At 42.1% G+C, this 25,314-nt stretch overlaps 2 protein-coding genes across 2 annotated transcripts in view; one reads left to right on the top strand and one right to left on the bottom strand.

Moving 5' to 3' along the window:
- The window catches only part of LOC128636590 (steroid 21-hydroxylase), a 92,404-nt gene extending 90,072 nt beyond the window's left edge, over positions 1–2,332 (top strand). Inside the window, exon 10 of the mRNA XM_053689584.1 lies at positions 2,061–2,332. Coding sequence (XP_053545559.1) covers positions 2,061–2,332 — 272 coding nt within the window. The remainder of the gene's footprint in view (positions 1–2,060) is intronic.
- A 9,242-nt stretch (positions 2,333–11,574) lies between these two features.
- The window catches only part of LOC128667098 (tenascin-X), a 134,120-nt gene continuing 120,380 nt past the window's right edge, over positions 11,575–25,314 (bottom strand). The window contains exons 22-25 of the mRNA XM_053721991.1: positions 20,650–20,746; positions 14,358–14,519; positions 12,507–12,670; positions 11,575–12,408 (exon numbers count right to left, since the gene is read on the bottom strand). Of these exons, the coding sequence (XP_053577966.1) occupies positions 12,310–12,408; positions 12,507–12,670; positions 14,358–14,519; positions 20,650–20,746 (522 nt within the window). The 3' untranslated portion in view covers positions 11,575–12,309. The remainder of the gene's footprint in view (positions 12,409–12,506; positions 12,671–14,357; positions 14,520–20,649; positions 20,747–25,314) is intronic.

The following is a 25,314-nucleotide window of genomic DNA, read 5'->3' as shown; positions in this document are numbered from 1 at the left end:
TTTAAATAATATTCCAGTATCTTTCCTTTGGTGTCCCAGCATCTGCAGCTCACAACAGCCCAGATATTTCTCTTCCGCTGCCACCATGTTCTGCAGGTTGATATGCTGCACGATTATGGACTGCTGCTCTTACGCCATAGTGTAGATTTACAAATGTACCAGTACCAGATAACATCTCATAGCCAGCTGTGGGTTTCTGTCCTCTATTTTGTAACTTGTATCTGGTTTTACTGGTGTCCCCCATCCAACAGAAAACAGTTCCCCTGGACCAGGAGCAGAACAATTTGTTTCTAGGCCCTCCAGCAATATTTTTTTAGGTGTCCTGGCCGATAAGAATTTCATGTCCCATAACAATACACCATGTCCAAAATTCACTATTTAAACTTAGTTGTCTTGTAAGAATATACAGTGAGGGGAAAAAATTATTTGATTCCCTGCTGATTTTGTAAGTTTGTCCATTGATAAAGAAATGATCAGTCTATAATTTTAATGGTAGGTTTATTTGAACAATGAGAGACAGAATAACAACTAAAAAAGTCCAGAAAAACAAATTTCAAAAAAGTTATAAATTGATTTGCATTTTAATGAGTGAAATAAGTATTTGACCCCTTTGCAAAACATGACTTAGTACTTGGTGGCAAAACCCTTGTTGGCAATCACAGAGGTCAGACGTTTCTTGTAGTTGGCTACCAGGTTTGCACACATCTCAGGAGGGATTTTGTCCAAATTATCTTTTCAAATCCTCTCCAAGGCATTAAGGTTTTGAGGCTGATGTTTGGCAACTCAAACCTTCAGCTCCCTCCACAGATTTTATATGGGATTAAGTTCTGGAGACCTTAATGTGCTTCTTCTTGAGCCACTCCTTTGTTATCTTGGTCATGTGTTTTGGGCCATTGTCATGCTGGAATACCCATCCACGACCCACGACAATACATGGCCCCGTCCATCGTCCCTTTGATGCGAAGTTGTCCTGTCCCCTTAGCAGAAAAACACACCCTTAAAGCATAATGTTTCCACCTCCATGTTTGAGGGTAGGGATGGTGTTCTTGGGGTCATAGGCAGCATTCCTCCACCTCCAAACACGGCGAGTTGAGTTGATGCCAAAGAACTCAATGTTGGTCTCATCTGACCACAACACTTTCACCCAGTTCTCCACTGAATCATTCAGATGTTCATTGGCAAACTTCAGACAGGCCTGTACATGTGCTTTCTTGAGCAGAAGGACCTTGTGGGCGCTGCAGGATTTCAGTCCTTCACTGTGTAGTGTGTTACCAATTGTTTTCTTGGTGACTATAGTACCAGCTGCCTTGAGATCATTGACAAGATCCTCCCATGTAGTTCTGGGCTGATTCCTCACCATTCTCATGATCATTGAAACTTCACAAGGTGAGATCTTGCTTGGAGCCCCAGACCGAGGGAGATTGACAGTTATTTTGTGTTTCTTCCATTTGCGAATAATCACACCAACTTTTGTCACCTTCCCACCAAGCTGCTTGGCGATGGTCTTGTAGCTCATTCCAGCCTTGTGTAGGTCTACAATCTTGTCCCTGGCATGCTTGAACAGCTCTTTCATCTTGGTGGAGAGTTTGGAATCTGATTGATTGATTGATTGCTTCTGTGGACAGGTGTCTATTATACACGTAACAAGCTGAGATTAAGAGCACTCCCTTTAAGAGAGTGCTCCTAATCTCAGCTTGTTACCTGTATAAAAGACACCTGGGGGCCAGGAATCTTACTGATTGATAGGGGATCTAATACTTATTTCACTCATTAAAATGCAAATCATTTTATAACTTTTTTGAAATGCATTTCTCTGGATTTTTGTTGTTGTTATTCTGTCTCTCACTGTTCAAATAAACCTACCATTAATAAAATGATAGACTGATCATTCTTTATCAGTGGGCAAATGTACAAAATCAGCAGGGGATCAAATATTTTTTTCCTTCACTGTAGGTGATTTTTTTTTTTTTTTCTAAACCTTTGTGTACAATTATAACATTATTTATATCTTTGTATGTTGTGTGTATTTATGTTTTTCCTTTCTCACTTTCCTATATTAGAGCGGTTCCTCACCTCCTCAGATCCTCGGGGGAAGCACCGCTCTCTGCTTGCATTCAGCGCAGGAGCAAGACTCTGCATTGGGGAGGCACTAGCACGTATGGAAGTATTTCTTTTTCTCTCCCACCTCCTGCGAGATTTTGTACTCTCCCCTCCATCTCCCAACCAACTTCCTGATCTTCGAGGGATTTTTGGAATTAACCTCAAATGTCGCCCTTACTTAGTCTGTATCCAGCCCAGTGCAGACGTACAGAGCACAAGAGAGACAGCCTGAGTGATCACATAGCATATGGCGGTGATGCGAACCTTGACACTAAAGATCTTGTAGAACTACATTTCCCATGATGCTTGACTGGATGCAGAGTGCCTAAGCATCATGGGAAATGTAGTTTTGAAACATCTGGAATGCCAAGATTCGCCATCACTGGCATAAGGCCTATATTCATTTATTTGTGCATTTTCTTTCTAATAAAATACATTAATGATGTTTTATTTTATAAAGGTTTATTAAATTAAATATTCCCAACTTTTAGTGCTGCCAAGCTGTTTGAAATGTATAGGAAAACTGATTTATTTATTTATTTCTAATGACACAATGAGTCCACAGATCATCTAATTACTATTGGGAATATCACTCCTGCTCAGCAATAGGCGGCAAAGAATACCACAGCAAAGCTGTTAAATATCACTTCTCTTCCCTCCAACCCCAGTCATTCTCTTTGCCTATGTTAGAGCAAGGAAGTGGTAAAGTTAGGTGTTAGGAAAAGATTCTTCAAGCAAGATTTTATTATTTTTTCAGCGGTGCAAGATTGTGCTGTTTTGTTCTAGGGTGTAGCCGTAGTCCGTATCAGTCTCTTCAGTAGAGCAGTGGTGGCTTTCAAGCAATGGGAACTTGTGGGGTACAATCCTTACTGCGCCTTCCATATATTTATGCTGCCCTAACCCTGTAAGCCTGAGTAAGATTACTCAGTCTTTGTTTCTATCCACCGGTCCATGTTAGGGAACTGGCCTCTCATACCTAGTGAGCTGCCGTGCTGCCTGGCAGAAGTCTTAAGGTAAGTGATAACTTTAATTTTTTTCTGGGACACACATACAGAGAAAATAGATATCACTTTCACATTCAAAAATTGGGGACAAGTCACATTCACCTATGATAGGGGAATGTTTATTAAGGGCAGCAGAGCAGGCACTGGGGACAAGGAGAGTCTGGCTCAGTGATGGTGGTGTATTTTTTACTTTACTCCCGATGGCTGTGAAATGATAATACATTTAGCCGATCGGGAGTTTCAGGTGGTTACGCCCACGATGGGCAGAGTTAGATGCGGCAGCATTTCCTATTGCGCGCCTTTTTTTCTGGCCCTGTCTCACTTCCAGTGTTCTGCATTGGAAATCAGCTGCGTCACAGATTAAGCAGCGTTGCGGTTACGGACCATAATTGTTAAAAGATTTGAGTCTGGATCAACTACAAGTCATATACTTCGTTAGTAAGCAGGCAGGTAAGCACCTCAACAAGGCTAAGCTGAGGTGTAGAGTTGTCTGGAGTGTTATTTTGGGGGCCATTGTTTATTTCAAATAACAGAAAAATAAAGCAGTTATTTTTTTTTCGTTTAAAATTTAAAGACACAGTAACAATTTTTTTTTGGGGGGGGGCTATTTTCTAAATAAAAATGTCAGTTTTGTCTGTTTATTGGTGAATAAGGATGGACCAAGAAACCCAGCAAGATGTTACATGTTCTTTATGTTTTGATGCTAATGTAGAACCACCAATCCCTTTTTGTTCCTCATGTATTGAGAGAACTTTACATTACAGGGATAGACTTTTTACAGAGCCAACATTGTCTAAGGCAGATACTGTTCAGGAGTCTTCTGACAATGTTCAAGATATGCCGCAGCTTTCTCCTCAAGCATCCCAAAATTTAGCGTCCATACAGCCAGTGCCCTGCGTTTCCTCGATTACTCCACCTGGAGTTACCTTGCAAGACATCGCTTCCCTAATGTCATTAGCGGTATCTGATGCGTTGTCTGCTTTTCCCATGCTGCAGGGAAAGCGCAAGAGGAAATGTAATCAATCAGTGAATAAGGTTGCTGACACAGTAGTGGCTATTTCGAATGTTCCTTCCCAGAACCCTGAAGAGGAAGATACTTCGGTAGCATCTGAGGGTGAAGACTCAGACAGTGTAATTCCTTTAGCTGATACTGAAGTTGTTTCTTTCAGGTTTAAGCTCAAACACCTCCGTTTGTTACTTAAGGAGGTTTTAGCTACCCTGGACAACTCTGACACTACCGTTGTAGTCAATCCTAAGAAGTCCAGTAAACTAAACAAGTATTTTAACGTGCCTTCCATGGTGGAGGTATTTACTATACCAGATAGGGCTACAGAGATTATTGCTAAGGAATGGGAAAGACCGGGTATCCCTTTTTCTCCATCCCCTATATTTAAAAAGATGTTTCCTAGGGGGGCGGAGTCCGGAGCTCACGAGAGCAGTCGCATAATTTTGCTGCTCTGGTCCTTACTATACAATATATATCTTTTTATATCGCTTCTCACAGCATTGAATCCTGAGAAACTCTCTAAACATTCCTTGGACCTTTATTTAACAGATGGTGAAAGCCAGATTTACTCTCAAGAGTTATTTTTTTGAGCCAGGACCGGAGCTCTGTTTTGAACCTACACAGGCGGCGGCCATCTTTCCACCCTCGTGGCTACAGATTTTTCTAAATCTCCCCGGACTTCCAAGAGACAGTGAGGACTTTTACCATCATTTAACCCCTCCCCCCCGGCGGGTATTCTTTGCTGACCTGTCGTTACGGAGCAGTGTTGCCTCACTAATCACTGCAATTGCACCCACAGCCTTTATGCAATATGCCCGCCTTACTTCTCACAGAGAGGATTGATATGGAGGGCGCTATTACATTCTTGGAACAGCTGAGCTACTTGCTCAGGGATTACCGAGAGAACTTTGACAAGTCATTACACATGGCTTCCCACCTTGGAACTACAAATGAACTTTGCCTAGACCCTCGGCTGGATCTTACTACTGCGGCAGATGAGTGTTGTGGTGTTTTGGGGCCCCGGCACTTGGCGCTTACTCTGGACGCGGTTCAACTAGACTTGGAAACTGATGCCTTGGCTTCTGTGAGATGCGATGAGTCAGTCGAGGGTACAAAGCTTCAGAAAGCTACTAGGAATGTCGCCACCTCACAGGCAATTAGATATAACATTGCAGACTCTGCTCCAGCTTTACAACAGCGGATGTGGCCAAGAATTATGAGCACGGGGGATTCCTTCTATCCCCAACACTCTACCATGGGATCCATTGCTATAACAACCTCTCACAGCTTCTGGGGTTCATCAGGTTCCAGTCGGACAACATAACTTCAGTGGCTTACATCAACCATCAGGGAGGAAATTAGAGTTCCTTAGCCATGACAGAGGTAGCAAAGATAATTCAGTGGGTGGAGACCCACAATTGCTGTCTGTTGGCGATCCACATCCCAGGAGGGGACAACTGGGAGGCACACATTTTGAGCAGGCAGACCTTTCAACCAGCGGAGTAGGAACTCCATCCGGAAGTATTTTCCAGCCTGATTCTCAAATGGGGTCTGCCGGAAATGGATCTCATGGCATCTCGGCAGAATGCCAAGCTTCCGAGGTACGGGTCGAGGTCAAGGGACCCTCAGGCTGTACTGATAGACGCCCTAGCGGTACCTTGGAATTTCAGTCTTGCATACCTATTTTCTCCGGTTGCTCTTCTACGTTGGGTCATTGCTCGAATCAAGCAGGAGAGGGCATCGGTGATCCTCATTGTACTGGTGTGGCCTTGCAGGATTTGGTATGCAGACCTGGTGGACATGTCATCTCTTCCACCTTGGAGACTTCTGTTGAGAAAGGACTTTCTACTTCAAGGGCCTTTCCTTCATCCAAATCTAGTTTCTCTGAAGCTGACTGCTTGGAGATTTAACGCTTAATTTTATCCAACCGTGGATTTTTGGAATCGGTCATTGAGACCATGATTCAGGCTCGTAAACCTGTGACTAGAAAGATTTACCATAAGATATGGCGTAAATATCTATATTGGTGTGAATCCAAGTGCTATTCTTGGAGTACAGTTAGGATTCCTAGAATTCTGTCCTTTCGCCAAGAAGGTTTGGAGAAGGGTTTATCTGCAAGTTCCCAAAAGGGTCAAATATCTGCCTTGTCTATTTTGTTACTTAAACATCTGGCAGACGTCCAAGATGTGCAATCGTTTTGTCAGGCCTTGGTCAGGATCAGGCCTGTGTTCAAGCCAGTTACTCCTCCCTGGAGTCTTCATTTAGTTATTAAGGTTCTTCAATGGGCTCCGTTTGAGCCTATGCATTCCTTAGATATTAAGTTGTTATCTTGGAAAGTTTTCTTTCTTGTTGCGATTTCATCTGCTCGTAGAGTGTCAGAGCACTCAGCATTAAATTATGAGTCTCCTTACCTTATTTTTTCATTCGGATAAGTTAGTTTTCTCCCTAACTTAGTTTCAGATCGGAACATTAATCTGGAGATTGTTGTTTCTTCCTTGTGTCCTAATCCTTCTTCTTGAAAGGAATGGCTTCTGCACAATCTGGACGTGGTGCGTGCATTAAAATTCTATTTACAGGCGACTAAGGATTTTCGTCAGTCTTCTGCTCTGTTTGTGGTATTCTCTGGGAAACGTAAGGGCAGAAAGCTATGGCTAATTCTCTTTTTTTGTGGCTGAAGAGTATCATTCGCTTGGCCTATGAAACTGCTGGACAGCAGACTCCTGAGAGAGTTACGGCTCATTCTACGAGGGCTGTTTCCTCTTCCTGGACATTCAAAAATGAAGCTTCTGTGGAACAGATTTGCAAGGCTGCAACTTGGTCCTCTCTTCACGCTCTATAACTGTGGTTTCTGGCAAGCCTGAAGACTTGCCAGAAACACGGGCCTACAAGCTCCATCCGGAGCTTGATAAATGGGCCCTGATGAGTCCACGGCCCGCCCTGTTCTTTTTGGACAGGTTGTTGGTATGTTATAAACTTCAGACACCTCTGCACCTTGTTGCTTCCTTTCTCTCCTTTGCTTCGGTTGAATGACTGGGGTTGGAGGGAAGGGAGATGATATTTAACAGCTTTGCTGTGGTGCTCTTTGCTGCCTCCTTCTGGGTAGGAGTGATATTCCCAGTAGTAATTAGATGATCCGTGGACTCATCGTGTCAAGAATGAAATAAATTTATCAGGTAAGCATAAATTTTGTATTTTGTATATGTAAATGGACAGTATAATAGTTATTTCATGATTTATATAGAGTGTACATTTTTAAAAAAACTATACAATTTACTTCTGTCAAATGTATTTTGTTCTTATTGTGTCCTTTGTTAAAGAACATATCTTGGTAAACACTGATATTTTAATATAAAATGTGTAGTTATGCATACTAAAACAACTTTTGTTTTTGCATTTTTGTCATGCATATGTTTTCAAAGAACAAAAACAGCTATTTCATATACAAAAATACACATAAAGAAGCAATTTCTTATACACTGTCCCTTTAATATACTTAAAAAAAACTACCCTTTTAACACAAGCAGTTATAACCAAGGATTCTATTTTTTTGCCAAAAATACATCAAAGCCCCTTTAAAAGTTATCTGTATCTTCTTTGGCAAAGAGTTCCTTAGTTTGATAGCTCCTACAGTAACAGATGTTTTGTTGCTGGAGAAACAAGTAATGGTAAAATAACTATTATTGCTTTGCATATTTACAGACTTTAAGCTTCAGGGAATAAGTCCAAGGATTGAGAACGCATTCATTTTATAAACAAACTCACACTTTTCTCTGCTTTTCATTGACCACTCCTAAAACTTTGTCGGACAGGGACATACTAAAATGATCATTTTTACTTTGTGCTCTTTAAGTATTGGTCTTAGAGTATACAGTGAGGGATACGATAAGGATAACATTGTGTAAATATAAATAGATAAGCTAATGAGGTCTGCTCACCCTGCAATATCAGCCCCGTTTGATTGGGTTGTGGTTTCAATTAGACAGCTATTTCATTTACAAAATGTACCTAAACGATTGATTTCCCATAGATTTTATACTCTGCAGCTGGTATTGGAAACACAGTTCACAGTGCACTTTCCTTTAATCTACAAATGTCCAGTCTTAGTTAATATTGTCCAGTTTTGACTGTATTACTCACTTTGTATATATCTCTGTATGTTTATCTATTTACTTGTGTATACATTTTTCCTTTCATATGATGGTGAGAGTCCACAAATCATCAGATGTGGGATATATTTCCTTCTTCCAGGAGGAGACAAAACACGCCTACAATCCAAAGTTTTGCGGCACCACATTTCTCAGCAATCCCCTTCCACTCTCAGTTACAGTATGTTTAACTTGCAGTATGGAGTAGGGGAAACTCTAAAATGCTCCAGCCTTCGCGCTATTGATAGGGTCTCTCTATCTGAGATCCATTTTCCCCCTCAAATGTGCCTCATGGGTTGACAGAACCTTAGTCTGGAAATAAGAGATTTTCTATTATTGGAAGATGTTACTGTTCCCCATTTGACATGTGCCTTTAGTTACCAATCTTAGTCTACAGAGTGCTGCTCCTTGAATATCCTGGAACTGTGCTTGCACTTCCTAAAATGGGCCTTCTGTTGTATGTAGTCTGCTAGCTGCTGTAATACAAGGTACTGGAAGGTGCTGCAGGTATGTACTAATTTCACCTTCCACTGCCTTTTGGCTATTCCCTGAACATCTAGACATAAATATGTTCTGGGAATAGCCATCCTAAAGGCTTCTGCCAGGCTAATCCACCTCTCCTGAGGCTCTGTATCTGCTGCACCTCTCTGTGAGTCCCTTCACTGGCTCCCCATTCACAGCAGAATCAAATTCAAAATTCTCACCCTGACCTACAAAGCCCTCACCAATGCTGACCCACCCTACCTGTCCTCCCTCATCAACAAATATTCTCCAGGCCGCCCCCTAAGATCCAACAATGACCTGCTCCTTGCCTCGTCTACCATCACCTCCCCCCATGCTATACTACAGGACTTCTCTTGTGCGGCACCAACCCTCTGGAACGCACTGCCTCGAGCTGTCAGACTTTCCCCTAACCTGTCCTCCTTTAAACGCTCCCTAAAGACCTTTTTGTTCAGGGAAGCTTATCACACGACTCTAACTAACAAATGAATTTCATTTAACCAACAGTTGCCCTCATCTAACTCCTCACTAATATCATTCTCACCTTTGCAGTCCCCACTTCCTGTTTCCCATCCTCCTACCCATCTAGATTGTAAGTTCCGACGGGAATAGGGCCCTCAATTCCCCCTGTATTTGTCTGAAAAATGTTGTCTTTTATTGTATTGTTTCACCGTTGTACTTTTATCTTTGTACCCATGGACAGCGCTGCGGAATCTGTTGGCACTTTATAAATAAAGAATAATAATAATAAAATAGTGTTGACATCACCTGAGGGCACTGAATACTGGGGGGTTTTTCACACTCAGTTGTGCATATTGTGCCATACTTGTCTTCCCCTTATATTATCTATAGCGCAGTCTAGTGCAGCACAGGTCCTGTGGACCATAAACTGGGGTGATGTTGTAAGCCCCTCATATTAATGCATGTTCTGCCTGTGTTTGCCCTCTTTCAGCTGTGAGTTTCATGCGCCGAGTATATTTCTAATCCCAGACAGTTAGTGTCCGCATTACTTATATATCAGGGTGTCCATGGTGTTTACTGCCCCTCAGCTGGCTCTACTGAACAATCCTCCAAATGTAAAGAATATATACATTCTGCTTTAGGCTAATTTCAGGTTAAAGCTAATTTCAGGTTAAATAGGCCTCTTAGTCTGAATTTCAAATGAGCAGTAAGAAAAATTTCTGACAAATGAGTAACCTATATTTTCTCTCCCCTGTATCATGTGACAGCTATCAGCCAATCACAAACTCATGTTTATGTACTGTGACCTCTTGCACATGCTCAGTAGGTACCACAGAAAGTGTGCAAATAAAAAGATAGTGCACATTTTTAAAATGGAGTAAATTGGAGTAAGTTGTTTAATATTGTATGCTCTGTCTAAATCATGAAAGTTTAATTTTCACTTAAATGTCCGATTAAGTCTTCTCCAAATCAGCCTTCTACCTTCCTATACCTGATTCAGTGTCTGAGGAGTAAAACAAGACATGTGTACCCTTTGTATATATTTTCCTTTGCCAGCCTCTAAATTTGGAGATCTGGGAGATAGCTTTATCCACATTCACCTTAGGAACTATCTCCACTTTAGCCAGATGGACCACAATTCCCTTAGAGCATGGCACCTCCTTCAAGACCAAGTGAAGAGGAGACTTTAAGGTTTCCATAGATTCTCCTTTTAGCTGATAGACTACTTATTTCACCCTGCTGTCAAAGTGGCACTGGCATGCGTGAAAGCTGCCATGTCTAACCTGAAATCTGAGGTTTCATCTGAAAGAGATCTAAGATCAAGTTAATCCAATTAAGGTTCCTAACAGATTTCTAACAAAATTACAAATGGTCCACATTGGTGCTTAAAGTGCCGCAATGACTGTTTTAGCTGGATGTAATTTATGGCTTATGTCTTGATCTGCTGATATCAAATGATTCTCTATATATGTATAGTTGTCACATGATCCTCTAGATATCACATGGTTGTCACATGACTCTATAAATATCACATGGTTGTCATATGACTCTTTAGTATTGAAAATAATTTGAAATGATTCTCCAGATATATACAGTTGTCACATGACTCTCTAAATTTCAAATGGTTGTCACATGACTAAAAAAAAATCAAATGTTTGTCATGACTCTCTAGATTTGTTAAGGATATCAAATGATTCTCTAGATATTTACAGTTGTCACATGATCCTCTAGATATCACATGGTTGTCACATGACTATAAATACCACATGGTTGTCATATCACTCTTTAGTATTGAAAATAATTTGAAATGATTCTCCAGATATATACAGTTGTCACATGACTCTCTAAATATCACATGGTTGTCACATGACTCTATAAATATCACATGGTTGTCATATGACTCTTTAGTATTGAAAATAATTTGAAATGATTCTCCAGATATATACAGTTGTCACATGACTCTCTAAATTTCAAATGGTTGTCACATGACTAAAAAAAAATCAAATGTTTGTCATGACTCTCTAGATTTGTTAAGGATATCAAATGATTCTCTAGATATTTACAGTTGTCACATGATCCTCTAGATATCACATGGTTGTCACATGACTATAAATACCACATGGTTGTCATATCACTCTTTAGTATTGAAAATAATTTGAAATGATTCTCCAGATATATACAGTTGTCACATGACTCTCTAAATATCAAATGGTTTTTTGTATATATGTTTGTGCACTTGCTGGAATCAATGTATTATAATTATTATGAATATGTGGATATTTAACACTGTCTATTATATTTCGCATATCAAAATCCTATTTCAAATTTTTTGTTTATTGGAAAAAACAAACAACCATAAAATTGTGCATATTTAATTACTCTGTATCTGATATATATATTTATACGCACACACATAGAAACAAGGTTAATGTCCCATCAGTTTTTTATTGCAAGCAGTTTACTGAACACACCCCCTCCATCTTTTTCTATCCCATAATTTCCCTCTCTACGATGTGTTTTTATAAAAATAGACAGTGTATCCATTTGCTATATATATATATTTATATATTGGTAGGGGGCATAGGGTTAAAAAAAACCTTAACCACCTTCCTTCTAATGGCTGTGACACCCCCGCTCATATTATTTAGGAGATGTACTTCTCACATAGATACAATTCCCCTTTTAAAATGTTTTCCAAGTATCCTTTTTATTTAGTTTTCATATTTTAATCGCTTTTTTCGTGATTTTGTAAGCAGTTTTCTCTTAGCTTCTAGATTCTGCTCCTAGCTTATTTGTAGTTCTAAGTTGCAAATCTTTTTTAACGTTCTAGTTTTGTAGGGCCACTGATCCCATACTTTTCTAGAGACTGACAAAAGACCTTCGACCTTGTTCTAGACCCAGTATTCCCTAATCTAGTCTAGAACATGAAATAATAAGACTCTACATTCTGGTTCGATAACTTTTTTTTGCTAGCTTCCACCTCTATAGGTATCCAGACAGACTCCGGAGGAATAAGGTGGGGGGCGTATATATCAGGGGGTGCCACAATGCTTCCAGTTTTCAGTAAAGTGGTTCCACATTGCCAGAGGCTCTAGAAACGCCGCCAATTGCCTACTCCTCTTGGTCGTATCTTCATCTCAGTGAATGGGATAGAAAATTCAAAACCTTTCCACGTAAACCAGTTAATACCCTGTTGATTAAAGAGAGGGTTGGAAAGAATTGAAGATTAGAAAAATCAAAGTCTATTTGTATAATTAATAAAAATCAGTACAATGCTAAATATCTCACCTGGTGGTCCTTATTGTTTGCGTACATCCCATTTAGGTTGGAGTAATGACAGTTGCGGTACCACCAGGCTCCGCGGTATGACATGGCACATGGTAAGATTCTTTTCTTGGCATCTCGGTCACGAGTGGAGAAAATCATGTTGTTATGATAGCCCAGAGAATCCCCTGAAAGTGAAAGATTTTTTCAGTGTCATAGTCGCCAACTAACATAGTCATTATCTATCGCTGGCCTAGCCCTTTCCATTCTATAATTATTGCCTATTTTGATACCTACAAATCTGTAACCTTAACCGTATCATCCAACTATAATTCTTACTTCTTCCACATGTTGGTATCTATGTCTGCATATCAATTATTACAAACCCTATAAATGTAACTCCTTCTTGCCAGGACTCATTTGCCTACATCGGAACTAAGTTCCAATGTAAACCAATGAGTAAAAATTAAAATCACGTGACCGTTCATGTGATTGTGTGATTTCAATTATAGGCACCACAGCCCGCGATCCCATATAGGAAGTGGCTATTGTTTCAGGATAGCCAAATGGTTATGACATTCTATATCGTCCTAATATAGAGCTAAAGCCCAGTGCAGTTAGGACGGCATGGAAGGTCCTAATGGCAAGAAGGGGTAAAAGAAATAGGTTCAGTTGTTTTTCACTGAAAACATAATTCAGTGGAAACATTCACCAAAAAGATAAGGCCAACCTCTATATAAAGAACCACTCAAACTCTCCTGCATCATTCAGATCAGTCTAAGAACCTGATCCGACAGTGCGGATCAGGTCCGACAGACATCGCTGAATGCGGAGAGCAATACGCTCTCCATATTCAGCATTGCACCAGCAGCTCACAAGAGCTTCTGGTGCAACGCCGCCCCTGCAGACAATCAGCCGCCAGCAGTGGGGTGTCAATCAACCCGATCGTACTTGATCGGGTTGAATTGCAGCGATCTCTGTCCGCCTGTTCAGAGCAGGCGGACAGGGTTATGGAGCAGCGGTCTTTAGACCGCTGCTTCATAACTGCTGTTTCTGGCGAGTCTGAAGGGCCAGAAACACGGCCCTTCAAGCTCCATTCGGAGCTTGATAAATGGGCCTCTAAAGGTCAACATGCCAACAGGGGGAAGTTTGTGCCTCCCTTAAGTGAAGAAGAGTATGGAAAAAAATACTGGATGGAATGGGACATAAACACAAAACATAGTGCAAGTAGGAAAAACTTTATTTGTAAAATCACAAATAAAATTTTTCAAAACCAAAACTTCGGAAGATGTACATTCACTTTGTAATGCCAGTTAGACAATGTTATTAAATTAACCTGTAGGTGGAGCTGCAGTAGTGCAGTAGCTTCAGGCACACTGTAGTAAAACTCTGTTAAACTAAGCTGTATAGCTAGAAGCACTGTGTAATAAAAAATATTAAATGGTAACAGGAGATGTATCTTTGTATAGGAAACATACAAACAGTGAGTGTATAGGAAACATACAAACAGTGAGTGCAGTAAAAGTAAGTGTAAGCAGGTCTTTTTTTTCATTTAGCATGGCCTGCTCTAGTCACACAGTGCTCAAAATACTCCTTCTAAATCATGAATATTTCATTTTGTCTTCCATATCCCTTTAAACAAAATAAAATCACCAGTTAAGACCATTTGCAAGTATCTTATTTCACTTGGGTTTTAACTGGGTCTAAAAAAAGCAATAACAGATCTGTTATGAGCTAAACAAGATGTAAGTTCATGTCTCTAGGAACATATTTTAATTTATGAGGTGTTTTTATAATTCCATATTCATCACTTTTCTTCCCATTCTGAGCCCCCCCACACCACCACTACTACTCCAATGATAAATCAGTTCTAACCTGCATCTCCTCGATATTGTCCCAGACGCAGTCTGAAGTGTTGATCTTCAGACTCTACTCGAAAATCATCGTAGACAGCATAAGCTGATTCTTCTCCTGCCCGAAGATCTACCCGCAAGTCATATGGCGCAGAAGATGTCAAATAGTGCAGTGCGATGTTGCCTAAAAAGTAGCCAAAGGATATTTTAGTAAAGACCAACAAAGGCAACACTATAGACATTGGGAAAAAGAGCTTTAGGCCATACCTAATAATAATTATAGTTATAAGTGAGTGATTATAGAAGAGGGTGTATCTCTGGTAGCCATTCAGAGCTTATTCAAGATGGGGAAACTTCCAATTTCAGTCAGATTTGCACCTGCATCATTTAGACACTTATACTATTACTGGGTAATCTGTCTATAGCTGTGTCTATATCGTACAAAGTCCTTGGCACATCGATTCAATATGATTTGAAATGGGATGTTAATATTTTTAATATAATGAAAAAGTCTCAACAATGTTTGTACTTCTTAAAGGGACATTTTACCCCAAAAAATGTAAGTCTAGGCTATTGACAAGCTATGTAAACACAGCCAGAAGAAGTAATTACACTCCAGTGAAGTGTAGAAGAGATAACTAATAAAATTATAATTTTCTATTGTTCTTTCTAAGTATTGGGTCTTGGTTTACAAACGGATATAAGATAAGGAATCAAATATGTCTACATAAAAGTGTTAAAGGGACAGTCAAGCCATGATTCAAATAGGGCATGCCATTTTAAACAACTTTCCAATTTACTTTAATCACCAATTTTGCTTTGTTCTCTTGGTATTCTTAGTTGAAAGCTAAACCTAGGTAGGCTCATATGCTAATTTCTTAGACCTTGAAGGCTACCTCTAAGCTGAATGTATTTTGACCACTAGAGGGCATTAGTTAATGTGTTTCATATAGATAACATTGAGCTCATGCACGTGAATATACCGAGGAGTGAGCACTGATTGGCTAAAATGCCAAGTCTGTCAAAAGAACTGAAATAAGGGGGCAGTCTGCAGATACTTAGATACAAGGTAGTCACAGAGGTAAAACGTATATTAATATAACTGTGTTGGTTATGCAAAACTGGGGAATGGGTAATAAAGGGATTATCTATCTTTTAAAACAACAACAATTCTGGTGTTGACTGTCCCTTTAACATAATGAGATCTGATTTTACCTGCAAGCTCCACCCATTGTAATAGGATGTGGTTTCAAAGCACAAAAACAGCAATTTGATATACACAAATAAACCTGAAAATGTAATTTCTCATACATTCTATACTCTGCAGCTGGTATATAACAAGTCATTGAAAATACATTAAGGGAAAAGTAATTTTACAGTATACTGTACCTTTAAGACAACTTAACAAATTTGGCCTGCCTCAAAGACTGCTAATTTGTTTTTATTCAGCCATCATCTAATCAGTTTTATCATCCTCTATCTTAACCTGGCGTAGCTCTGCTATATAATCATTAAAGGAGAAATTACACCAAGTTGTGAGATCTTCAAAAACAATAATTTGGTGTCAATTTATTTCTCTTAAGCACATTTACTTTTCAAGGATGGATAAGAGTTGGAAATTTTGTATCTGATTCATCTCACCCTGGTCATTGTTTTTTTAATCGTCTATCTTTTTATCGTAGGCGAAGGTTGCGAGTTTTACAAACTCGGACAAACCATTTTCTGAATATTTTTTTCCCCAGGCTTTTAAACTAGCAAACAGTAATACTTCTCTTACTTCACTTCTGGTATGATAAATTCAACTTTAGTCACTCATGAATATATTTGATCGTTATATTTGTACACTGCTGATTGTATTTGTACCTTTGTACCATAATAAATTCCTTGTATAGTTTTCTTTTTTTATATTATATTTAATAATGGAAACCTCTAGTAATTGTTTAGAGTCTGATACAAATATTTAAACAACTGAGCACCAGAAGTGGAAGTTGACTCATATTAAATAAGTTTGTCAGTGTAAGATTCAAGGTATTTATCCTTTCATGTTACGCCCATATGTGCTGTACTGAGTGGGGATGTCAGAATCTGTATAATGTCTTTGCTGTTTGACTATTAAAGGGATACTGAACCCATTTTTTTTCTTTCAGGATTCAGATAGACAATGCAATTCTAAGCAACGTTCTAATTTACTCCAATTATCAAGTTTTCTTTGTTCTCTTGGGGGTCGATCCGATATAAAGCGTCGCCCACAAAAGCCGGCGACGCCAATAATTGCGCGGATTTGGTATCCTATATACGGCGTAAGCTAGAAGTTACGCGCGTATATTTCTGCCGTCGCCCGCAGTTTTTTGGGCCATAGGCAGGTATACCAAACCCGCGCAGTTTGGTATCCAATATGCAGCGTAAGGACTTACGTGGCGAAAATGGAGAAAACTTACTCCATTTTCACCTCGCCACAAAAAGCAGCCGTAAGAAGCCTTACGCTGACTATTGGAGCCCCGTAACTTCCTAAACTGGCTGCTAAAATAAACCTAACACCTAACGCATGCGCAATGTCTATCTCCCTGTCAACCGCGATCTGCTAAAATAAACCTAACACCTAACGCATGCGCAATGTCTATCTCCCTGTCAACCGCGATCCCCCCCCCCCCCGAAATCCCTAATAAAGTTATTACCCCCTAAAACGCAGCTCCCGGACCCCGCCGCCATCTACATAAACTAACCCCCTACTGTGAGCCCCTAAAACCGCCGCCATCTACCTTATCTATCCCGTAATGTGACCCCTTACACCGCCGCCACCTATATAAAAATTATTAACCCCTAATTTAATCTACCTACCCCGCCGCCAGCTATGTTATCTATATTAACCCTAAGTATATTATAGTTAATATAGGTATTACATTATATATATTAACTATATTAACCCTAATTATATTAGGGTTAATATAGTTACTATAGTATTTATATTACCTATATTAACTCTATCTAACCCTAACTAAATTTATATTAAATTAATCTAATTCATTTATAAACTAAAATATTCCTATTTAAATCTAAATACTTACCTATAAAATAAACCCTAAGATAGCTACAATATAATTAATAATTACATTGTAGCTATGTTAGGGTTAATATTTATTTTACAGGTAAATAGTTAATTATTTTAACTAGGTATAATAGATATTAAATAGTTATTAACTATTTAATATCTACCTAGTTAAAATAATTACCCAATTACCTGTAAAATAAATCCTAACCTAAGTTACAAATACACCTACACTATCAATAAATTTAATAAACTACAAACATCTATCTAAAAATACAATTAAATTAACTAAACTAAATTACAAAAAAAAACAAACACTAAATTACAAAAAATAAAAAAAAGATTACAAGATTTTTAAGCTAATTACACCTATTCTAAGCCCCCTAATAAAATAATAAACCCCCAAAATAACAAAAATTCCCTGCCCTATTCTAAATTAAACAAATTTCAAAGCTCTTTACCTTACCAGCCCTTAAAAGGGCCTTTTGTGGGGCATGCCCCAAAGAATTCAGCTCTTTTGCATTCAACAAATACAATCCCCCCCCCCAATACAACCCACCACCCACATACCCCTATTCTAAACCCACCCAAACCCCCCTTAAAAAAGCCTAACACTACCCCCCTGAAGATCTCCCTACCTTGTCTTCACCACACCGGGCCGAACTCCTGATCCGATCCGGGCGATGTCGTCCTCCAAGCGGCAAAGAAGAATTCTTCCTCCGGCGATGTCATCCTCCAAGCGGCAAAGAAGAATTCTTCCTCCGGCGACGTCTTCCTCCAAGCGGCAGCAAAGTCTTCATTCTTCCGGCGGCATCTTCAATCTTCTTTCTTCGCTCCGCCGCCGCGGAGCATCCATCCAGGCCGACGACTGAACGACGAATGAGGTACCTTTAAATGACGTCATCCAAGATGGCGTCCGTCGAATTCCGATTGGCTGATAGGATTCTATCAGCCAATCGGAATTAAGTTAAAAAAATCTGATTGGCTGATTGAATCAGCCAATCAGATTCAAGTTCAATCCGATTGGCTGATCCAATCAGCCAATCAGATTGAGCTCGCATTCTATTGGCTGTTCCGATCAGCCAATAGAATGCGAGCTCAATCTGATTGGCTGATTGGATCAGCCAATCAGATTGAACTTGAATCTGATTGGCTGATTCAATCAGCCAATCCGATTTTTTTAACTTAATTCCGATTGGCTGATAGAATCCTATCAGCCAATCGGAATTCGGCGGACGCCATCTTGGATGACGTCATTTAAAGGTACCTCATTCCAAGTTCAGCAGTCGGCCGGGATGGATGCTCCGCGGCGGCGGAGCGAAGAAAGAAGATTGAAGATGCCGCCGGAAAAATGAAGACTTTGCTGCCGCTTGGAGGAAGACGTCGCCGGAGGAAGAATTCTTCTTTGCCGCTTGGAGGATGACATCGCCGGAGGAAGAATTCTTCTTTGCCGCTTGGAGGACGACATCGCCCGGATCGGATCAGGAGTTCGGCCCGGTGTGGTGAAGACAAGGTAGGGAGATCTTCAGGGGGGTAGTGTTAGGCTTTTTTAAGGGGGGTTTGGGTGGGTTTAGAATAGGGGTATGTGGGTGGTGGGTTGTAATGGGGGGGGGGGGATTGTATTTGTTGAATGCAAAAGAGCTGAATTCTTTGGGGCATGCCCCACAAAAGGCCCTTTTAAGGGCTGGTAAGGTAAAGAGCTTTGAAATTTGTTCAATTTAGAATAGGGCAGGGAATTTTTGTTATTTTGGGGGTTTATTATTTTATTAGGGGGCTTAGAATAGGTGTAATTAGCTTAAAAATCTTGTAATCTTTTTTTTATTTTTTGTAATTTAGTGTTTGTTTTTTTTTGTAATTTAGTTTAGTTAATTTAATTGTATTTTTAGATAGATGTTTGTAGTTTATTAAATTTATTGATAGTGTAGGTGTATTTGTAACTTAGGTTAGGATTTATTTTACAGGTAATTGGGTAATTATTTTAACTAGGTAGATATTAAATAGTTAATAACTATTTAATATCTATTATACCTAGTTAAAATAATTAACTATTTACCTGTAAAATAAATATTAACCCTAACATAGCTACAATGTAATTATTAATTATATTGTAGCTATCTTAGGGTTTATTTTATAGGTAAGTATTTAGATTTAAATAGGAATATTTTAGTTTATAAATGAATTAGATTAATTTAATATAAATTTAGTTAGGGTTAGATAGAGTTAATATAGTTAATATAAATACTATAGTAACTATATTAACCCTAATATAATTAGGGTTAATATAGTTAATATATATAATGTAATACCTATATTAACTATAATATACTTAGGGTTAATATAGATAATATAGCTGGCGGCGGGGTAGGTAGATTAAATTAGGGGTTAATCATTTTAATAGAGATGGCGGCGGTGTAAGGGGCTTACATTAGGGGTTAATAATTTTAATATAGATGGCGGCGGTGTTAGGGGCTCACTTTAGGGGGTTATAGGTATAATATAGCTGGCGGCGGGGTACGGGAGCGGCGGTTTAGGGGTTAATAACTTTATTAGGTTGCGGCGGGGTAAAGGAGCGGCGGTTTAGGGGTTAATAGCTTTTTTATTGTTAGGCTAGTGAGGGGGGATAGCGGATAGAGGGTTAGACGTGTCGGGCTATGTTAGGGAGGCGTGTTAGACAGTGCGGGCTATGTTAGGGAGGCGTGTTAGACAGTGCGGGTATTTAAACTTTAGTCAGGTTTTATAGGCGCCGGCAGATTCTAACGTGCCGCAAGTCACTGGCGACGCCAGAAATTTGTACTTACGCAGATTTCTGGACATCGCTGGTTTGTGAGACTTACGGCACGTTAGCATCTGACGGCGACTTATATGGGATGGCTCGAGTTGCGAGCTGAAACTGCGGGCGACGCCGGTCTCCTCGCTTGCGCCGCAAACTGCGATCGATATCGGATCGCGCCCACGGTATCTGTATTTGAAAAAGCAGGAATGTAAGTTTTGGAGGCAGCCTATTTTTGGTTCAGCACCCTGGATAGCGTTTACTGATTGGTGGCTACATTTCAGCCACCAATCAGCAAGCGCTACCCAGGTATTGAACCAAAAATGGGCCAGCTCATAAGCTTATATTCCTGCTTTTTCAAATAAAGATAACAAAAGAACAAAATAAATTTGATAATAGGAGTAAATTAGAAAGTTGCTAAAAATTGCATGCTCTATCCAAATCATGAAAGAAAAACAATTGGGTTTAGTGTCCCTTTAAGTGACAGAATTTGCTCACCAAGCCAGAACTCTGAAGTTAGATTCCCAAACCCATCCTTGTAATCGTTCCAGTCTCTAAAGAAATTTGTGCTTCCGTCCATCCGCCTCTGGAAGACCTATGTGATTAAATAGAAATGAGAAAAGAGTATTTTGAAATCATTTTTTTACAAATCACCATTATAACTAAAATTCATAGTCATAAGCAAAAAACAAACATTTGATTAATGGACATAACACTTGAAATTGTAATATAAAACTCCAAAAATTATGGGGTTTCTATTTCAGAATTCGGACACGTCAAAGTTAGCTACATATTCATTCCTAATGCATCATGTGACAACTATAAACCAATAGCAAAATGTATATACATATATCCTGCAAATCTTGCACTTGCTCAGTAGTAGCTGGTGCCTCAGCAGGTGTTAATATAAAAAGATTGTGAACATGTAGTTAATGGAAGTCAATTGAATAATTGTTTAAAATGATAAACTTTTGGTCAGGCGGCATATGGTCTCACATACACTGCACAGAAATTTGCCTCATACATGTCTGGTGGGAATGCCGCATATTTAAACCCCTATAGAGGAAGGTCTCCCAATTATTCCTTATCTGGTTGTACTCAAAATGGCCTTGTTCCACCACAGTGTAGGTGGATTAAAGTCGGAGCAAAGATCACTCATTATTATAAATCTCATGGCATGTAAACTGGCATTGGCAAGAGCAAGCTGGCTCCAGGTTTTAGATATAATAAACTATGTTTGGAAAATGGAGGACTATGTCCATACCACGTGTAAAGTAGAGAGAGAACTAGGAGGGGCACGTGTAAGGGCAGGAGAGCACTAGGAGGGGCACGTGTTATGGAGGGAGAGCACTAGGAGGGATACGTATTATGGAGGGAGAGCACTAGGAGGGGCACGTGTTATGGAGGAAGAGCACTAGGAGGGCACGTGTTATGGAGGGAGAGCACTAGGAGGCGCACGTGTTATGGAGGGAGAGCACTAGGAAGGATACGTATTATGGAGGGAGAGCACTAGGAGGGGCACGTGTTATAGAGGGAGAGCACTAGGAGGGGCACGTGTTATGAAGGGAGAGCACTAGGAGGGGCACGTGTTATGGAGGGAGAGCACTAGGAGGGGCACGTGTTATGGAGGAAGAGCACTAGGAGGGGCACGTGTTATGGAAGGAGAGCACTAGGAGGGACACGTGTTATAGAGAGAGAGCACTAGGAGGGGCACGTGTTATGGAGGGAGAGCACTAGGAGGGGCATGTGTTATGGAGGAAGAGCACTAGGAGGGGCACATGTTATGGAGGAAGAGCACTAGGAGAGGCACGTGTTATGGAGGGAGAGCACTAGGAGGGGCACGTGTTATGAAGGGAGAGCACTAGGAGGGGCACGTGTTATGGAGGGAGAGCACTAGGAGGGGCACGTGTTATAGAGAGAGAGCACTAGGAGGGAAACGTATTATGGAGTGAGAGCACTAGGAGGGGCACGTGTTATGGAGGGAGAGCACTAGGAGGGGCACGTGTTATAGAGAGAGAGCACTAGGAGGGGCACGTGTTATGGAGGGAGAGCACTAGGAGGGGCACATGTTATGGAGGGAGAGCACTAGGAGGGGCACGTGTTATGGAGGAAGAGCACAAGGAGGGGCACGTGTTATAGAGAGAGTTCACTAGGAGGGGCACGTGTTATAGAGGGAGAGCACTAGGAGGGGCACGTGTTATGGAGGGAGAGCACTAGGAGGGGCACGTGTTATGGAGGGAGAGAACTAGGAGGGGCACGTGTTATGGAGGGAGAGCACTAGGAGGGACACGTGTTATAGAGAGAGAGCACTAGGAGGGGCACGTGTTATGGAGGGAGAGCACTAGGAGGGGCACGTGTTATGGAGGAAGAGCACTAGGAGGGGCACGTGTTATGGAAGGAGAGCACTAGGAGGGGCACGTGTTATGGAGGGAGAGCACTAGGAGGGGCACGTGTTATGGAGGGAGAGCACTTGGAGGGGCACGTGTTATGGAGGGAGAGCACTAGGAGGGGCATGTGTTATGGAGGGAGAGCACTAGGAGGGGCATGTGTTATGGAGGGAGAGCACTAGGACGGGCACTTGTTATGGAGGGAGAGCACTAGGAGGGGCACGTGTTATGGAGGAAGAGCACTAGGAGGGGCACGTGTTATGGAGGGAGAGCACTAGGAGGGGCACGTGTTATGGAGGGAGAGCACTAGGAGGGGCACGTGTTATGGAGGGAGAGCACTAGGAGGGGCACGTATTATGGAGTGAGAGCACTAGGAGGGGCACGTGTTATGGAGGGAGAGCACTAGGAGGGGCACGTGTTATAGAGAGAGAGCACTAGGAGGGGCACGTGTTATGGAGTGAGAGCACTAGGAGGGGCACGTGTTATAGAGAGAGAGCACTAGGAGGGGCACGTGTTATGGAGGGAGAGCACTAGGAGGGGCACGTGGTATAGAGGAAGAGCACTAGGAGGGGCATGTGTTATGGAGTGAGAGCACTAGGAGAGGCACGTGTTATGGAGGAAGAGCACTTGGAGGGGCACGTGTTATGGAGGGAGAGCACTAGGAGGGGCACGTGTTATGGAGGGAGAGCACTAGGAGGGGCACGTGTTATGGAGAGAGAGCACTAGGAGGGGCACGTGTTATGGAGTGAGAGCACTAGGAGGGGCACGTGATATGGAGTGAGAGCACTAGGAGGGGCACGTGTTATGGAGTGAGAGCACTAGGAGGGGCACGTGTTATGGAGGGAGAGCACTAGGAGAGGCACGTGTTATGGAGGGAGAGCATTAGGAGGGGCACGTGTTATGGAGGGAGAGCATTAGGAGGGGCACGTGTTATGGAGGGAGAGCACTAGGAGGGGCACGTGTTATGGAGGGAGAGCACTAGGAGAGGCACGTGTTATGGAGGGAGAGCATTAGGAGGGGCACGTGTTATGGAGGGAGAGCATTAGGAGGAGCACGTGTTATGGAGGGAGAGCACTAGGAGGGGCACGTGTAAGGGAGGGAGAGCACTAGGAGGGGCACGTGTTATGGAGGGAGAGCACTTGGAGGGGCACGTGTTATGGAGGGAGAGCACTAGGAGAGGCACGTGTTATGGAGGGAGAGCATTAGGAGGGGCACGTGTTATGGAGGAAGAGCACTAGGAGGGGCACGTGTTATGGAGGGAGAGCACTAGGAGGGGCACGTGTTATGGAGGGAGAGCACTAGGAGGGGCACGTGTTATGGAGGGAGAGCACTAGGAGGGGCACGTGTTATGGAGTGAGAGCACTAGGAGGGGCACGTGTTATGGAGGGAGAGCACTAGGAGGGGCACGTGTTATAGAGAGAGAGCACTAGGAGGGGCACGTGTTATGGAGTGAGAGCACTAGGAGGGGCACGTGTTATAGAGAGAGAGCACTAGGAGGGGCACGTGTTATGGAGGGAGAGCACTAGGAGGGGCATGTGGTATAGAGGAAGAGCACTAGGAGGGGCATGTGTTATGGAGTGAGAGCACTAGGAGGGGCACGTGTTATGGAGGAAGAGCACTTGGAGGGGCACGTGTTATGGAGGGAGAGCACTAGGAGGGGCACGTGTTATGGAGGGAGAGCACTAGGAGGGGCACGTGTTATGGAGAGAGAGCACTAGGAGGGGCACGTGTTATGGAGTGAGAGCACTAGGAGGTTCACGTGATATGGAGTGAGAGCACTAGGAGGGGCACGTGTTATGGAGTGAGAGCACTAGGAGGGGCACGTGTTATGGAGGGAGAGCACTAGGAGAGGCACGTGTTATGGAGGGAGAGCATTAGGAGGGGCACGTGTTATGGAGGGAGAGCATTAGGAGGGGCACGTGTTATGGAGGGAGAGCACTAGGAGGGGCACGTGTTATGGAGGGAGAGCACTAGGAGAGGCACGTGTTATGGAGGGAGAGCATTAGGAGGGGCACGTGTTATGGAGGGAGAGCATTAGGAGGGGCACGTGTTATGGAGGGAGAGCACTAGGAGGGGCACGTGTAAGGGAGGGAGAGCACTAGGAGGGGCACGTGTTATGGAGGGAGAGCACTTGGAGGGGCACGTGTTATGGAGGGAGAGCACTAGGAGAGGCACGTGTTATGGAGGGAGAGCATTAGGAGGGGCACGTGTTATGGAGGGAGAGCACTAGGAGGGGCACGTGTAAGGGAGGGAGAGCACTAGGAGGGGCACGTGTTATGGAGGGAGAGCACTTGGAGGGGCACGTGTTATGGAGGGAGAGCACTAGGAGAGGCACGTGTTATGGAGGGAGAGCACTAGGAGAGGCACGTGTTATGGAGGGAGAGCATTAGGAGGGGCACGTGTTATGGAGTGAGAGCACTAGGAGGGGCACATGTTATGGAGGGAGAGCACTAGGAGGGGCACGTGTTATGGAGGGAGAGCACTAGGAGGGGCACGTGTTATGGAGGGAGAGCACTAGGAGGGGCTTGTGTTATGGAGTGAGAGCACTAGGAGGGGCACGTGATATGGAGGGAGAGCACTAGGAGGGGCACGTGTTATGGAGGGAGAGTACTAGGAGGGGCACGTGTTATGGAGGCAGAGCACTAGGAGGGGCACGTGTTATGGAGGGAGAGCACTAGGAGGGGCACGTGTTATGGAGGGAGAGCACTTGGAGGGGCACATGTTATGGAGGGAGAGCACTAGGAGGGGCACGTGTTATGGAGGGAGAGCACTTGGA

This window comes from Bombina bombina, chromosome 7 (genome assembly GCF_027579735.1).
Source record: "Bombina bombina isolate aBomBom1 chromosome 7, aBomBom1.pri, whole genome shotgun sequence".
NCBI classification, from domain to species: domain Eukaryota; kingdom Metazoa; phylum Chordata; class Amphibia; order Anura; family Bombinatoridae; genus Bombina; species Bombina bombina.
This window is presented reverse-complemented; position numbering and strand designations above follow the sequence as displayed.